The sequence below is a fragment of the Eubalaena glacialis genome, chromosome 17, assembly GCF_028564815.1.
Source record: "Eubalaena glacialis isolate mEubGla1 chromosome 17, mEubGla1.1.hap2.+ XY, whole genome shotgun sequence".
Lineage (NCBI taxonomy): Eukaryota > Metazoa > Chordata > Mammalia > Artiodactyla > Balaenidae > Eubalaena > Eubalaena glacialis.
The window spans coordinates 67,319,651-67,336,902 of NC_083732.1; the positions used below are offsets into that span (position 1 = coordinate 67,319,651).

A 17,252-nucleotide genomic window follows, 5' to 3' on the forward strand; every position below is an offset into this window, starting at 1 on the left:
GCAAGCTAGAGGGAGAGAGCAGGGGAGTGTCTGCTGGTTTCCCTAGTCTGAGGAGGACTGCAGTCAGCCTCTGTAAGTGTGCTCAATTAGAAACCTGACCCTTAGGAATCAGCTTTTAAAGTACACAAATAAGAGCCTGTCTTTGCTCCCTTTGCATTGAACTCTGGGAGGATAGCTGTGGCTAGTGCTCGCACACCTGTTAGAAATGTTTGCTAGTCTTGTGGGTCTCCCGGATGCAAGCCCCATTGGCTTTTAGAATTAGGTATTTTGGGGGCCTGTCCCTTGGGTGTGGTCTTAAAAGTTGTGGTGGTGAATGTGGGGTCCAAGTCCTCCACTCTTCAGGGAGAAGTTGGAAGTTGGAGTTCTCTCCTGATTATATATTGCTGTGCCGGGGGTGAGGTTTATGTCAAGCATGTCTCAGCCTTTCCTACCCACTTTGACGTGGGTATGTTCTGGTTTTACCCAATGTATAGGAGTCGCTTAGGGTTTCTGGATTTCTTTCCAAGAAAATTGCTCCATGTGCAGCTGTACATTTGGTATGTCCATGGGAGGAGGGGGGAGTTCAGGAGCCTCCTCTGTCACCATCTTTGCAGCCAGGATTGCTCATCTCATAGGGCACTGAAGGCAGAAGGAAGGTAATGTGCTGAAAGGGAGGGAATGTTCAGAGAGAGACCATCTTCTAGGTTCCTTCTGGCATCTTACTCAGATTCCCTAGTGTTTACAAAGACCTTTAGTCTCCTCATAATCCTATTTTGCATCCCACTCTATCAGATTCATATCCTGAAAACTCCATTTTCTAATATGAATCCCTTGCTTTAAACATTTTTACAATAGCCACCATTTATTGAGTGCCCACTTTTAGGGACCCTTCACAAACACTCTGCAAGTTCTGTACCAACCACCCAGATTGATAGTTGAGTAAATGGAGTCTCAAGGCAACCCTGGGCTATTTAACCGTAAATACCAGTATACTTTTCACTTGACTGATTTTTCTCAAATTCTGGGACTGGTGGCAGCATGTTCAGGCATTACTCCAAACCACACAGTAAATAAGATATGCCTTGCAGGAGCACTAATGTTTACTCAAAGATTGTTGTGGGAGGTCTATTACTTTCTTTCCATCCATTCAGTTATTTTGTATTCAGTGGGCATCAGCAATCCAGAAAAACATTCTGCAGGAAATAGGACCCAGACATCCAGTATTTTTTAAAGCTCCTCAGGTGACCACAAAGGGCAGCAAGGTTGAGAACCTCTGCTGTATACGATCTGGCCCAGATAGAGAATAAAGCTTCTTGAGCTTTAGGCTCCATAATCAAATTAAGATTTTGAAGCTGAGTTTCTACACCCCTGGCCCATTGCTCTACTGCACTGCCCCCCGCTTTTTAAAATTAATTAATTGATTTTTGGCTGTGTTGGGTCTTCGTTGCTGCACGCGGGCTTTCTCTAGTTGCGGCGAGTGGGGGCTACTCTTCGTTGTGGTGCATGTGCTTCTCATTGCGGTGGCTTCTCTTGTTGTGGAGTGTGGGCTCTAGGCACGTGGGCTCTAGAGCACAGGTTCAGTAGTTGTGGCGCACGGGCTTAGTAGCTCTGCGGCATGCGGGATCTTCCCGGAGCAGGGCTTGAACCTGTATCCCCTGCATCGGCAGGTGAACCACTGTGCCACCAGGAAAGCCCTACTGCACCCTTTTGTTAGCTCTAAGTTGAGGAAGGAAGTCAAGGGGCAGGATTCCACTTTCACATCTCTACCTAGGCTTTTCAGTCCCAAGTTGAATACTCATGGTTCTGCTATACCTGAAATAAAACCATTACCACACTGAGTTATCTTTCAAATCTTAGCAAAAGCTTTTTCTCGTTGGACTACCCGCAGGTACTTTGGCATGCTGTATTCTAGGCTCCCATTACTTTCATATTAGACTGTAATTCTTTACTAGGCTGTCTTTACCACAGGTGGTGAGCCCCATATTAAAGCATCGTCGGGTTTGAGGCTAATTGGTGTTTAGTAAACATTGGTTTTTCTATTATAAACAGTATTAAACTATGTATGCGGAAGATACAGCAGGGCTTACTTAAAGCATAAAGTCTTGAATGTCTTAAAGCTCACAGCTGGTGGCAGGACAAGTCAGATGCTTGAATGCAAAGGTGGATACATTCCAAGTTACCTACCAAAAGCCCTGGCTAAAGTAGGCTTCTCCGATGGACCCAGAATATCTCCAGGACGTTGCTCATGGGCTGCAATTGTTTAGGGCCTCAAGAACCCATAGGCATGTCATAATTTGTATGTACTTAGCAGTTACAGGGCTGTATCTATGCCCCAAAGATTCCTCAGCACCAGCCATTTACTGGGCTCATTTTAATCTTAATACATTCTAATATACATTGTAAAGATTTATTTTTTACTCTAAGACCTCTTGAAAAGTTCACTTACTATTTGTATGGATAATTATTCAAGATAAGGCAAAAAAGATGAAGCAATGTTTTCTTGGGGAGTGCCACCAACTGAATACCAATACTCCAAAATTTACAGCTTATAACACAACTTTTATTAGAAAAGTTATACATAACATAGCATCAACTATTTTCAAGAACAATATTAAACCTGATAAGCAACAAAAACCAGACTAACAAAATGTGTAACAAGAAACTAATGACCTTTCTATAATCAAACATTCAATTATCTACAATGTCTTTATACAAAGGGAGAAAAAAACCATGGTTTACAGGCACATCATATTGAAAATAAAGCGGCAACAGCAATTTTATACAATTACCATTCTCAAGAAACTGAATCATCAAAACAGTAATTACGAGTTCACAAATTTAAAACATCTCACATAATTTAAAATTACTGGGTATATGCTGAAGTCTGAGTGATTTTTGTTTTCCACAAAAGTGCCAACACTTAAAAGCTAGAACTTTCAGTGTGTAATTTTGCCCTAAAATGTTAAGACATGTATTGATAATCATAACAGTCACATAATTTCTGGTGCTATCTGATCTGTTAATATTAAAGCCTTTATTTGGATGTGTTTTTTCTTCACTTAAATTATAGGAAACTGGATACTGGATTTCTGTTGCAAAGCGATTAGAGTTCCAAACACAGGAGTGTGCAAGCACTGGAAAAACTGATCAGTACTAAAACATAATAAATATCAGAGAAGCCATTAGTTTTTACAGCACTGTCTGCTTAAAGGTTAAGTCAACCAGTTGTACGATTTCCCATCAGTCTGTCCTTTCAGTTGGCATAGCAATTTCTATTTTCATGATCTGAATACTCAAATATATCCAAACATCTTTTTAAAACTTTGATTTATAGCTCCTGGAAAGTTATAAATGCTTTTTATATTCATTCTACTCTAAAAAGTCTATTTCTGCTCATTTTAGAGCCTCACTAAAACAAAAGATTTCAGGATAGTAAGATTCATTAAAAAGTTTCAAATGGAATGATTTACAAAATAGGGCACTTTAAACCAAGCCCTATTTTTTTGTAGCTGAAAGGGATTAGTTACAGTACAATTTCACACAACCCCATGATCAAATGTGGAATTATACTTTAAAACTTAAGAGGACAATCTCTGCTTTGGGCACCATCCCTAAAGCACAAGCACAATGGTTACGAAGAAGACTGCCAGGTGCTGATGGGAAAAGACGATTCACACTATAGTTATTAACTGTCAGGCATTTTTTTCCTGAAAAGTTCTCCTTTACAATGCAATAATCGAGAACTAAGATAAAAACCCTGACTTTCCACTGCTACTCAACATTATTATATGCGCCAATATTGCACAAATCTGTTCTGGACTGTTAAAATAAACTTGGGGTACTTGTTTTCTCCATCAGAACACAAACACCATACAAGCAGTTTCCCTTAAAGATGAAACTGACAAATTTAAAATACCGGAAAACATGAAGAAAGAGGCAGGGACTTTGTACATACAAAAATCTAAATTTTCTTGAAGGGTTCTGTGTGCCCTACACATGGGGGCAATTTGTACACACTAGTGAAATGAACACTAGCTATAATGCTTCTAGCTGCTCAAATGATGTGGAACCTTGGTCCGGGTGTTGCAATGATATCGCTGTATGGTTCCTCCTGCGTCAGCTCAATAGCTTGCTGCTTTTTAAGAACCAAGAAGCTGTAGAACTTTGCTGCAGCTTGCTTTCTGTTCGTGTTTCGACACAACTCAAGCAAACTGATAGATTCAGCTCCAGTTTTAGCGAGAGCTCGCTGAAATAAAAGAAAGAATTAAATGAAAATAATCTAAGAATTAAATGAAAATAATCTTCTACACAATAAAGTAGTAATTTTAAAAGGATACTACTTTTGGATACTGAGAAAAGTATACTGTATATTCTGTTGGGGGCTAGGAGTAGATTTTTGAACAGTACAAGAGTGTTTCTCACATTAAAAAAGGCAAGGGGACAAAGTTAACATTTTTGGGACAACCTAATATAGATGACTCATTTTTTCTAATTAATAAAATCTAATCAATTCATCTATCAATTTCATCTAATTGATAAAATAGTAAAATCTAGCACTTACAGTTCTGAAAACTGTCAACTTAACTATCCTTTGCATTTATTTTAGGAGACCTGAGCACCTTGCCTGGTATTTCATAGACACTCAAGATATCTCCTCTGTATCTGACACATTAAGGCCCAAGGATAAATGACACTGTACAATGATTTGACAAATTTAATGATTCAACCCATTAAATTTGCTCAACCAAAAGTAAGAAAATGTACACACACAAAGGAGTTCTGCTTTGCAGGGAAAGTGTTCACCTGGATGCTTTCCAGGCTTACTCTTAGCCCAACAGCTTGTGTATTAAAATAGTTTAAGGTGTGCGGTTTTGGAAAAAGTTTCACAAAAGGTAGACTTTCTGGTTATAGCATGTAACTCTTTTTTTTTTTTTTTAAGGAAACACTGCCGAAAGCCTTTGATGAAATTTTTTCTCTAGGACTTTGCAGGCATACCTGAAGACCATGAAGCATCTGCTGAGTCCTTTTGTTCCATCTTCTTTCCTCTTGATCCTGATCACCCCCTGAGGCATCTTCATCCTGGGTGAAAAGGACCCCCGTGCAAAAACAAAAAACTGACAAAACTGCTACAAAATGAAGCATTTCCGTATCTCCTGAAGGCTCTAAATTGTGTGTATTTTGACTAATGGAAAAAAATCACTTAGCATCTAGTTCGACATCCCTTCTTAAATTACAAAAGAAAATCCTCTGTACCTGCAAGCATTTAGCTGAATATATGACTCTGTACTGGTCTGTAAGTGTGTGATCTACACAGTCTGGTCCATGGACTATCGCTGGTTGGCGAGCTATGTGTTACTGGCCCTTTGCTAAGGTAAGAAACTGAAGCAAGGAAATAAACCAACTATGTCACTAAGCATACTGTTTATTTTAACTGAATATATATTTATGTATTTTTTTGGTAGCGTGATTTTCTGGACGATGGTATTCCAGAAAATTCCTAATCTCACCGTGGACCCCTACCAAAGAGCCTGCAGACTAGCAAAGATGAGTAAGTAATACTGTTCCATACAGTGTTTTAAAAGAAATGGGCTATAATTTATATTTAACTGGAGTGGCCTGGCTGCCAGTCACCTGCCACCTACAAGACTGGCTTAAGTTGGCATGGGGCAACAGCTGAGATGCTTCCAGGCTATGCTGCAACTATCACCACATCCAAAGAACCAGGAGTTAATAACAGCTTAACATATATTAGAAAGTATAATTTTAAATGCTAATTCAACACTAAGGCTGAGATACTCTAGCCCACAGGCTGGAAGAGCTTTGGGGCTACATTCTGACTTTAAAACAGTGTGTAAGGCTCACGTTAAGCACTAACTGGCATAAATTACAAACATGAACAGATGGTAATGAAAATTGGAAGAAACTTTAAACATAAAGGTTTAAATAAAATATTTGACAGAACATCAAATAGAAGAATACATACTCTAATACATACTCTAATATACAACCTTAAAGATCCAGGGAAAGAAAAAACTTGAACAGCCAAAGCATGCCTCAGGAAAAGGAAAATCCATTCCCAAAGTCAAAAATAAAAATCACTCTATTTTATTAGCCAAGTCACAAACCACTCCAGTCTAATGAAAAAGCAAAATCCACACAAATAGAGAGACTATATTAGAGGCAGATGCTAATAGCTGACCAATGACCACAAGATAACAAAAGCAGCTTACAAACAATTTAGAAGTCCAGGAATCAGTGAAAGGGCAAGTCCCATGTCCTTGAAAAGCCCCCAAGGGACCAAATGAGAGATAACACAGCACAACATCTGAAGTTCTTAATGATGGTGTAGATCACTAAGAATTTGGCTAAGTTTTGCTTATATTCAAACATTTTTCATCACTCTGAACTCAGCTCCAAGATGAAAAATAATAAGAGCTGGTTGAAGATTTTCGCTAAACCTAGAATGGGAATTTATTCATCAGATCTTTTTTTACAACGTTTCCTTACCTCCTCCTCTTCATCATCTTCTTTCTCCTTCTCTTTCTCCTTTTCTTTTTCTGGTAAAAGTTCTAACTCTGGAATTAATTGACAAATATTTGGAGGCTCTTCTGGGGGCAGCTCTACAGGAGGTATTTCCATCTGCTCTACCTGCTGAGGCTTAAAGCAATAAAGATAAGGCAATTTAAGATGCACATTTTAAGGGCAGCTTCTCTTAACTATGCAAACATGTAGTTGCTGCAGTTTTCAAAATGAAAAGAAATACTTTTCACACTTCCTCATAATCAAAACCTGATTACACATCTTGTTCTTTTACTGTAAAGCCACAACATTAAAGTACTTTAAAAAGGAAATTAATCCATTCATTATCTTATTACCCTAGAACAAAAGTGTTTTGTTTTTATACTTACTTTTTAGAAGTCAAATACTTAAAGTCTATGTGAGGAATTTGCAAACAAGAAAAAACCCTCAACACTTTCTGTATTAGCATTTTAGGACTAAACAGAACCCACTGACGACTCCTGGGCAATGCAAAAAGGCTCTAACATTAATTAGCCTGGTACTGTCGACCACTGCTGTATAAGGCTACTGCAACTCAGCTTGAGCTCTAAATAAGAGCCTTTGTGCTCTTCCAGCAGCAAATATTAGGAATGAGGAGACTATTTTTCTGGGTCCATTTCTTGAATTTCTTTCTTCTCTGACTTCATACAAACACATGAGAACATTAATAGAGTGACAAGGGAACAATCACCTGGAGAGTGGTTGGTACTAGAGTAACCCACTAATTACTTGTTCCCGTTCCTGAACTCAAAAACGTTCTTTTTTACAACTCCTTACCATCAGAGGGCATAGAGAACTGAGAACTCGTTGTTAAAATTGGCAAAGAATATTCTTTTGCCAATGTCTTGATGATGGAGGCTGAACCAAGAGCCTAAGGTACCAAAAAGCCTCCCTTTGCCCAGAATTAATTTATTCTATAGCCTTACTTAAGCTTGGGAAGCCTTAAACCAGACCACCTCCTTCCTTTATACTCAGGATAGGAACACTAAGTGAACTTAATGGTAGCCAGTCTAAATGAAGTAGCAAGACGTCGCTTTACCTTTTTTCAGCAACTGGACGAGTATATTCTGATTTCTTAATAAGAGAGCCTAGAACTGCTTAGTATTAAAGATATACAGGAATATTTATAAAGAATAAACCAGAACCCAGAAGAGAATAGAGAGTCTAGGAATAAACCTACGCATATATGGTCAATTAATTTAGCACAAAGCAGCATACAATGAGGAAAGGACAATCTCTTCAATAGACAATCTCTTCAATAAATGGTGTTGGGAAAACTGGACAGACACATGCAAAAGACTGAAATGGATTAAAGACTTGAATCTAAGACCTGAAACCATAAAACTCCTAGAAGAAAACATTGGTGATAAGCTCATTGGTCCTGACGACTTCATCAAACTAATATATCTGAAAATCATTTATAAGAGATTAATATCCAAAATATATAAAGAACGCAACACAATTCAAGAGCAAAACAAACTGATTAAAAGGGGCAGAGGATCTGAACAGACATTTTCCCGAAGACAGCAATACTGATGGCCAACATCTCTTATCAGGGGCATGTAAATAAAAAACCACAATAAAGCATCACCCAAAAAACAAGAGATAACAAGTGTTGGCAAGGATGACGAGAAAAGGGGAACCCTCTTGCACTGTTGGTGGGAATGTAAATTGGTGCAGCCACTATTTATCCAAAGGAAATAAAATCACTATCTGGAAAAGATATCTGCACTTCCACGTTCACTGCAGCATTATTTATAATAGCTAAGCTATGGAAACAACCTAAGTATCCATCAACACATAAATGGATAAAGAAAATATGATATACACGCACAATGAAATATTATTCACCATAAGAAGGAAATTCTGCCTTTTGTGACAACATGGATGGACCTTGAGGGCATTATGCTAAGTGAAATAATCAGAGAAAGCTGAATCCTGTATGATAGATGTATCACTTACATGTGGAATCTTAAGTATCTTAAAAAGCTCACACTCACAGAAGCGGAGAGTAGAATGGTGGTTACTAGCAGGTGGGGGAAATGAGTATATGTTGGTCAAAGTCAGTTTTGGGGATCTAATACACAGTATGATGATTACAATTAACAATACAGCTGTCCCTCAGTATCTGCAGGGGATTGGTTTCAGGATCCCCTCTGAATACTAAAATTTACAGATGCTCAAGTCTCTTACATAAAACAATGTACTGCAGACAGCCCTCAGTATACATCCATGGATAAGGAGGTTCAACTATATACTATGCACTTGAAAGGTGTTAAGAGTAGATCTTAAAAGTTCTCATGACAAGAAAAAAAATCTAATCCTGCGAGGTGATGGGTGTTAACTAAACTTACCATGGTGATCATTTCACAATGTACACATCTAGCAAATCATTATATATTGTACACCCGAAACTAATACAATTTATATGTCTGTCAATTATCTCTCAATAAAACTGGAGGAAAAATGTTCCATCTTGCTGACAAAGTTATTTATTAGCAGGAAGTTTGTTTCATTTCACTCACAACGTACTTAACAGGTTCCATATGCTGCTTTTCTTATTCTGCCTAGAACTGTCAGATTCACCATGGGCTAATGTTTGAGAAGTGAAATAAAAACCAGAACCAAGTTCAGAGTCAAGGATTCCACAGTAGCCAAGGATGCTCACTTTAGGCCACTGTGAAGCAAGACTATCCAAGAGTCAGAAAAACCAAAAACTCCTAAGAATGCCTCCCATTCACGGCACACTGTGTTGTGATCCTCAGCTGCCATTCTTTCTGGACCCATTCCTTACTACTTTCTGCCCAAACCAAGATACTTCAAAAGGTCTCCTTAAACAACACTTGCTATTGACTAGGGATCTAAAACATTGCCCGAACACCCACACCCCAAACACCTTGGAGAGCTGTGCTTACAGGGATCATGGGTTCTGGGTCCATCTGTCCCACTTTTCGCTTAACTCCCTGAGGTGGTGGTGGAGGCATGGCTGACTCATCCAGGTTTGTTCTGCTGGTCTCCATTGACTCTTGGAGGCGGCTTGGCTCTTCCAAAATGGGCTCATCTGCAATCGATCATACGAAGAGGGGATTACGGTCATACAGTCCTCAACAACATTTTAGAACCATTTAATACTAATATGCTAAGACTTTCCCTAATGATCAAGGCTGAATAAAATTTTACCTCCACAAAGGTTACTAAATTTATAATACATTTAAAGGTGGGAAGAGGTTTTTAAAAGGACATGTCCCACCTCCAGTCCAAGGCAGGACAATCCTTTAGCAGACTATCACTCGGCCAAGTCCTAAACCTCAGACCTTTCTGAAAACAGAAAACTTCCCATCTAACAAAGGAATCAGAGACTATTAACGCATGTATTCCCTGTCCAAAAATCTGAGAATACGTCTTTGTTCCTGACTTCTTTCACTTTGGCGATATACAGGTAAATTTTAGCCAAGTGTTCACTTAGATTTGCTCAGGGAGCCCTTGCAACGGGACAGACCGATAACATCGCGCTGCCGCTGCTGCTGGGGCTGCTCCTCTCTGGGAACCTCCGGGTTTTCGAATTCTTTGAGGAATTCATCCAAATTATCAGCCTCTCCTCCTTTCCTCCTTTTTCTAAGATCTTCTGGTACTAGTGGTGTAAGACAGCGTGTAAACAGCTATTAAAAAAAAAAAAAAAAATCAATTATAAAATCTCTACTATAAATCACATGAACCGAAAACCTACCAATGGCATTACTATTTTCCATAAGTATGCCTTAACAATCAGTGTATATATAATTTAGCATGATTTCTACTTAATGTTATATCATATTCATGCTTCATTCTACTTTATAATTTGAAATCCTCTATGTAAAAATTATTTTCACTGCAGCAATTTTAGAAAAGTTGAGAATGAAATTTTTAACCATTGTCTCATAACTTGGAGATAACACTAAAGTTCTAAATTTATTTACCTGCAGTTTATTTTCATATTCATACACTTAAAACAATCTAACTGAAATCATACCCAACAGCTTTGCATAGTGCCCTTTTCACTTACTATTGTATGGTAATTTCATTAACTATCATTTCTAGTATTTTTAATGACTGAATATTCCACTGAGTGGAAGTAAATATGTATGTGCGTGTATATATATGCCACACTTGAATGATTCTTCAATATTTTAAGTTTCTTTTAAAAAATTTAACTGTAAATAATAATGAACATCTTTACAGAAGTGGCTTTTTGAATTACCTCCTTAAGAAAAATTCCTAACAATGAGACCACTGAGTCAAAAAAAAAACACTTAAAGACCTTCTTCCAAATGATTATACGATTGTGCTTCCAATATACAGCAGTTTTATCAAAGCCTTGCTGCTTTAAACACTTTATAGTAAAAATCAATTGGTTCTATGACGCCTCAGAACTTTGCTTTAGAATAGTCTGGAACCTAAAGTGAGCAGAAAGGGCCTGTAAGTGAAAAAAAATTCTCATAAAGCCAGATTTCTGTACTGTGGGAAAAGTAGAACCACCCCTTGTTTTAGCCAGAAAGCAACATCTAAAGATTGTAGACTGGAACCACAGTACACACTAAGGCAACAGAACTTGTAATATATCATAGCAAGCTGAGGAGCGAGAACTATTAATAAAAACATCAGTGGCTTTTTAGAATAGTGAAGATTCATTCTACATCTTTTAGAAATACAGGTGTCACTTATCATGATCTTTCAGATCAGGTTTATGTTCAGTACACTGTGGTTTAAGGGAGGAAAAAAAAGAAGATGCTATATCACTGAAAAAATACCTGATCAAAAATGATTCAAACAAGTTTTTAAAGTTTATTTTTAAAAATGGTCAAAATCGATATGAAATTTAAAATTCTGCAAACGATATTACCTTCAGTAGTCTGTTATTCCACAAAGGCTGAGCAGGTAAAGAAAAAAGTTTTTCCACTCCCCCGGTCTCTTTCCACATCATCAATTTCTTGGTGGGTGGTGCCAGATCCAAAGTAGTAACAATATCAGAGTAATCACTAAGCTGGGCTCTAATTGTCTTGCTATCCAACTCTTTGACACTGTCAACAATTAGCTTCCTCTTCCTCTTGGCTTTTGTTTCTTTGACTGGCATGATAAAAGAAAATAAGGTCATTTTTTCTGAGGCCAGCATGAAACATACAACTACCAGATTTGGTCTCATTATATTCCTGCTTTTCTAAACACCTAGAAGAGAAGTTAAACTTTCATGAGGGTAGAATCTGTTTTAAGTGATGTTTCCCAAGTACCATATAGAGGCTAGCATACAATAGATGTTCAATAAAAATTTGCTGAATGAATGAATATTGACTTTTAGCACAAAATGAGCAAAATAATGGCAAGAGCCAATTCATTTTTGCCCATGTAGCTTTATATTGTAAACACATCACACTTGATTCAGAGTTGGGCTCAAGTCCTAGGTTCTGCCACTTATTGAGTGACCATTAAGAAAAGTTAACTTCATTTTGCTAACCTCTTCATTTTCTCATTTGAAATATGGCCAACCACGTATAGGGGATTGTAAAATATTTAGTATGATGTCTGACATAGATTGAGGACTCCATAAATGGTTGCAACTACTATGATTTTTATTGGAAGAGTTACAATTCATATATGGCAGCTGCACAAGCAGCTTGATAAAGTGAAATAAGCGCAAACCCAGTCAGATGAACCCTGAACTCCATCCTATACACTTTTTGTATCCTCATTTCTAATCCTTACTAAACTCTTACAAAGAGGTAACATTATCTCAATTTCTTAAGATACAGAAAAGCTCATGGTATTAAATAAATTCCTCAAGATTTCACTGTCATACATGTTATATACCCCATAGGTTTTTATAGACAAAATACTCGTGTGGTTCAAAATTCAAGATTCAAAAAGATGTTATACAGTGACAGCCTCTGTCCAGGCCCTGTCCTCCAGCTACTGAGTTCCCTTCCTTGAAATTAAAAAGTTCAAGTTTTTGTTAACAGCTGGCTAAGTTCAATTATCCTATTTTAAACACTGCAGTATATGTCCCTCTTACCTTGTTTATAGATCTCTGTAACATCTGTCAATAATATAGTATATAATTTACTTAATTACCCATGTTCCCCTATTATTTAAGTTCCATGAGGATAAAGACTTGTTCATTTTTATATTTTTAGTTCCTAAGTATAGCTACACAGTAAGTACTCTTTTTAAACCAGAAGCCCAAATCAGAATTTTTGGTGATCAGATTCTAAGTAGGAAACCCAAAAAGTTAATCTTGTTTTACTTAGAAGTAATAACAGTATCTTGAATTATAGTGTAAATGACTTAAAGTATTCTACCCCACTGTACCCATACACCATCTAGAAATTTTAAAGTTTCACATCCGAATTACATACTGCCTCTTTTACTCAGAAGCAGCACCCCCAATTAAATATGCTTTGCTGTGTTTCTCAATAAGCAGTATAAGGAAAATACTGATTTTAGAACCTTTGATATTTCCGGTTAAAAATAAAAGTATTTTTAGATTTTCCTAGATTGTAGCCCAAAGCATACACAGAATCTAGAATGTTGGAAGATAACTGATTAGTCAATCTTGTACTTTACTGAAAAATGCCTTGCAATGCTTTCTGTTACACATGTGGCCTGTTAGCATTTTTGTAACCCCCAAAGACTAAGATATTTATTAGCAGAAAGCTTGTTCCATACTTTTATTTCACAGCAACTTGTAAAGATACTCTGTAAGATATTCGAACTATAAGTGAATTAAAGTTTCTATAATAGATGACTAACAAAGGAGAAAAGAAGTTTAGTTATATTGAAAATGAGCAGCAGATTAGTGGACATGAGCCAGAACTAGAAAAAGTTCTAAGTCAAAAAGTTTGTTTGCTCACCAGTGATATCAATAGGTTCCAAAGCAAACGCTTCTTCCTCATTTGGAACAAGTGTTGTTTGATCAGTCATAGTTGGCATCGGTTCGACAGGATCCACTGAATCAGGACTATCAGGCCCACCCACTATAAAAGCAGAAATCTGGTCACAAAAGGCTTGGGTATTTAACATATATCCAGCAAATGAGGGAAAAAAATCCCTTTGAGTAACTGAAAGAAACCCACTGGCTCCAAAGAAAAAAAACTTTTCTAGTTATAAGGAGGTCTCTCCAGTTGACCTATTGCCCAAAAAAGGGGAAGGAGCACAGGGTTAAAGAGAATCAATCATAAGCACTGTTTTTAAGGAGGTTTACAGTTCATCAAAAGCTGAAACTTTTAGTTTTTGGTCTTCTACAGTAAATATCTTTTTGGATGCCATACATCATGCCCAGGATCACTGAACGTGAAATGCTTACTTGATACGTTATCATCCTCATCCATATCATCATGTGCAGGCTGTTCTGGCAACATCACCCCCGCCTCAGACAGGGCAGGGGGATCGTCAAAGATACCGCCGTCATTATTACTAATAAGTTTGTCATCTGAAATAGGGAATGTAATTTAGTTACAATTTAAAAAAGAAATGCTAAAAGAACAATAGCCAATCACTGGAAAAATAATGTTAAAATGGATTAAATTAAAAAATTTAAATCTGTATTCAATATGCATCTGTTCTCTTCAAGGTAGTATACAAAAGTATAAAACACTTAACATATGAAAAAAATCTCTTAATTTTAAAACATGTATTTACTTAAACACAAATAGAGCACTTCGAAGAATTAGTAAAACTTAAAACTCCAAGACAAGCAGTTTTAAACAAAATTAGGTATTGTTAAAACATTTTTAGGCTACAGGTTTACAGAAAACTTTTACTGAACCAACTGGTGACAATTCACACATATATACCTAGAGAGATGCTCAAGACTAAGAATTAGCAACTGCTCTAAAACCCCGCAACAAAATAAAGAAATTGTTAGAATAATCACCTTGTTGTGACTTACCTAATATACCACCATCATTTCCTTCTCCAAAATTGTCATCCTTATATTGGTCTTCATATTCTAAATGGTTAATTTTCTCATTCAGATTGCTGGTGCTCTGTTCAGGCTCTAATAGGAGGTTAGAAGCACCAGTGCTCACTAACATGTCATCATCCTCAAAAGCGCTACCTTCTCTCATTATTTCACGATCATCCATTCCAAAGTCACCTAAACAAATTTTGGTTGGTCATTAGTTGAAAAAAGTTAGAAACATCACCGAATCAAAAGAAAGTGGCTAATGATTTATTTTAATTATAATGTCACGTTTGCTTACTGAAGTCTTATTTATCTTTGAATATTAAAACATCTAGTTTAAACTTTAAATCTTTAGCATCTATTATATTTCATAAACTGATTCTGGGGCATAATGAGAATATTCAAATATAAGATCCAAATTTAGGTTACCCTAAATATATTGAGTAACGTAATTTTAACATTATAGCTAATGGCTAATGATTTGTTTCTCTATTACCAAAATCATTTTCTTGTAGAATACTGATGTTTCCAACTTCTTCTCTCATGGTTATCTCTTCCACTCTACTCTGGTTCAGGCTGAACTGCTGGGCCACATCGATGTCACTTGAAAAGAATTTCAAATACATTGTAGTCTCAAGTCTCATTGTAATGTATTTATAAAAGAAAACACATCTCAATTCTTTATATAAGAAAAAAAAACCATACATACAATCTGTGGAGCCTAAATATTTAATATTAAATAAATACAATCCAAGAACCTAAATGATGTGGAAGTTAATTTAATTTGTATTTAAATTTTAAAACTGTTAATGACCAGCGAGCAAAATATAATATGCTGAAATCACTACATAAGGCAACATGGTATACAGAGCAAAAACTTAGAGATGCATGGGCTAGATAGGCATGGGTTTTCATCAGAGCCCTGCAACGTACAGGCTGTGTGAACACTGAAGTTAACTGGCTTTTCTGAGACTTTGTTTAGTACAAATGTGGAATACCATCGACCAAATTCAGAATGTAAATACTTCCAAACAAATCACCAGGTTTGTTCAGCAAATAAATGGCAAGGACAAACATACAAAAAACATGTAGCTCTGTTACAGGTTCTTAAGAGAGACTTATGATACATATCAACCAAATGCAGTCTGGAAACTCTGTATAGACCGTAGCTGAAACAAAGCATGGCGGGGGGAGCCTATGTGTCAACTGGGGACATTTGACTGCTGATTGTATATTATATTAAGGAATTATTGTAATTTTTTAAAAACTGTGATATTATTATGGCTTTGTTTTAAAAATTCCTTGCCTCTAAAGAGATACATTCCGAGGTATTTACAGATGAAATAAAATATTTGTTATTTGCTTTAAAATAATCCATTGTTAGAAGGTCAATTGGGGAAATACAGCTGAAACCTTGAGCAACGTGGGATTTAGGGGCACCTACCCACCCCTCCCCCTGAAGTCAAAAATCCACATATAACTTTACAGTCAGACCTCTGTGGTTCTGCATCCACTAATTCAACCAACCTCAGATTGTGTAGTACTGTAGCATGTATTTAGTGAAAAAAAATCTGCACGTAAGTAGACCCTCCCAGGTGAAACCTGTGTTAAGGGTCAACTGTACACATGAAATAAAACTGGCAATACATTGATAATGAAAGAAGCTGGATGATCAGCACCTGGGGTTCATAATATTTACTAATCTCTCTACTGTTTAGCTATGTTAAAAAATTCCACCATAAGAATTTTTTAAAAATAAAACAAGTATAAAGAAAGGGAGGAAAAAGTAAAAGCAGCCAAATAGTGCCTAGCACTAATTAACACAATAAATTCAAAATAAATCATAAATTTACTCCTATAATTAAAAGTCAAAGATCATTTTTTAAAAAAGCAGACAAATTTGTCAAAAAAATAAATGAGGATTGGTGTAGAGGGTTTCTCGGATAACTAACCGTGCTACTCAATCGCTTGGCAAGTGACAGTGACATTCCCTGTCATGGTAATAATAGCTGAATTCTGAAGACTTGAGAAGAGGGAAACAACATACCACAGTATTCTGCTATAATGGCCATCTCTGTACAACTTTCTCTTCTTAAATGTTGTGTGACAATGACCCTTTCTTGCTCTTTATAGAAAGTTATCTCATATGTTTATTTAAAAAAGAAAAGAACAAAAATTGTGGCTGAGTATAGCTTGGCCAAGATGATAAACTGGTAGATGACTTTAGTATATACCTCTGAAAAAAATCATGAAGCAACAGTTCAAGTTTACTGATATCATTATGTAAAGCAAACAGCTAGACTGCTGTTCAGTTTACACAATTGCCTAAGCAAATCAGAATTCTCTTAGCTGTTTTAAAGCTGGCATCTTCTACATGATCTTATAGAAGAAACACTTCTAGGTTGTATGTTTCATATTTATATACTACCCTAAATGAAAGCACATGCATTCTAGCTACATGTTAACGCAATGTCAAAACATCCCAAGAAAACTATGCATTTGTAAGCCAATAATGTTTTTTGTACACCAAGTCAATAATTAAAAAAAAAAAAAAAAAAGAAGAAGAAAAAGAGACAGAGACATACTCTAAGTCAGGCAGTGGCTGATCAAAATCATGAAATTCTTCAGGTAAAGTAATAGCATTGTAAGCAGCTTCTCGATTTTCCTCAGGCAGGTCAACAACACCTGGAAAAGAAACGGTAAGCTTGAAGACCTGGCTACACCAAAGATTATCAAGGGATCAAGAAAGGTAAAGAGTCAGTATAGGGAGGGAGGGAGACAC

General features: G+C 36.7%; 1 protein-coding gene across 1 annotated transcript in view; it reads right to left on the reverse strand.

Annotated features, from left to right (window-relative positions):
• Positions 1-2,560: 2,560 nt before the first annotated feature.
• Positions 2,561-17,252, reverse strand: part of RAD21 (RAD21 cohesin complex component) — a 28,059-nt gene continuing 13,367 nt past the window's right edge. The window contains exons 4-14 of the mRNA XM_061171839.1: positions 17,056-17,155; positions 14,967-15,073; positions 14,456-14,662; positions 13,871-13,996; positions 13,419-13,541; positions 11,417-11,640; positions 10,037-10,196; positions 9,453-9,598; positions 6,487-6,636; positions 4,975-5,058; positions 2,561-4,225 (exon numbers count right to left, since the gene is read on the reverse strand). Coding sequence (XP_061027822.1) covers positions 4,034-4,225; positions 4,975-5,058; positions 6,487-6,636; positions 9,453-9,598; positions 10,037-10,196; positions 11,417-11,640; positions 13,419-13,541; positions 13,871-13,996; positions 14,456-14,662; positions 14,967-15,073; positions 17,056-17,155 — 1,619 coding nt within the window. The 3' untranslated portion in view covers positions 2,561-4,033. The remainder of the gene's footprint in view (positions 4,226-4,974; positions 5,059-6,486; positions 6,637-9,452; positions 9,599-10,036; positions 10,197-11,416; positions 11,641-13,418; positions 13,542-13,870; positions 13,997-14,455; positions 14,663-14,966; positions 15,074-17,055; positions 17,156-17,252) is intronic.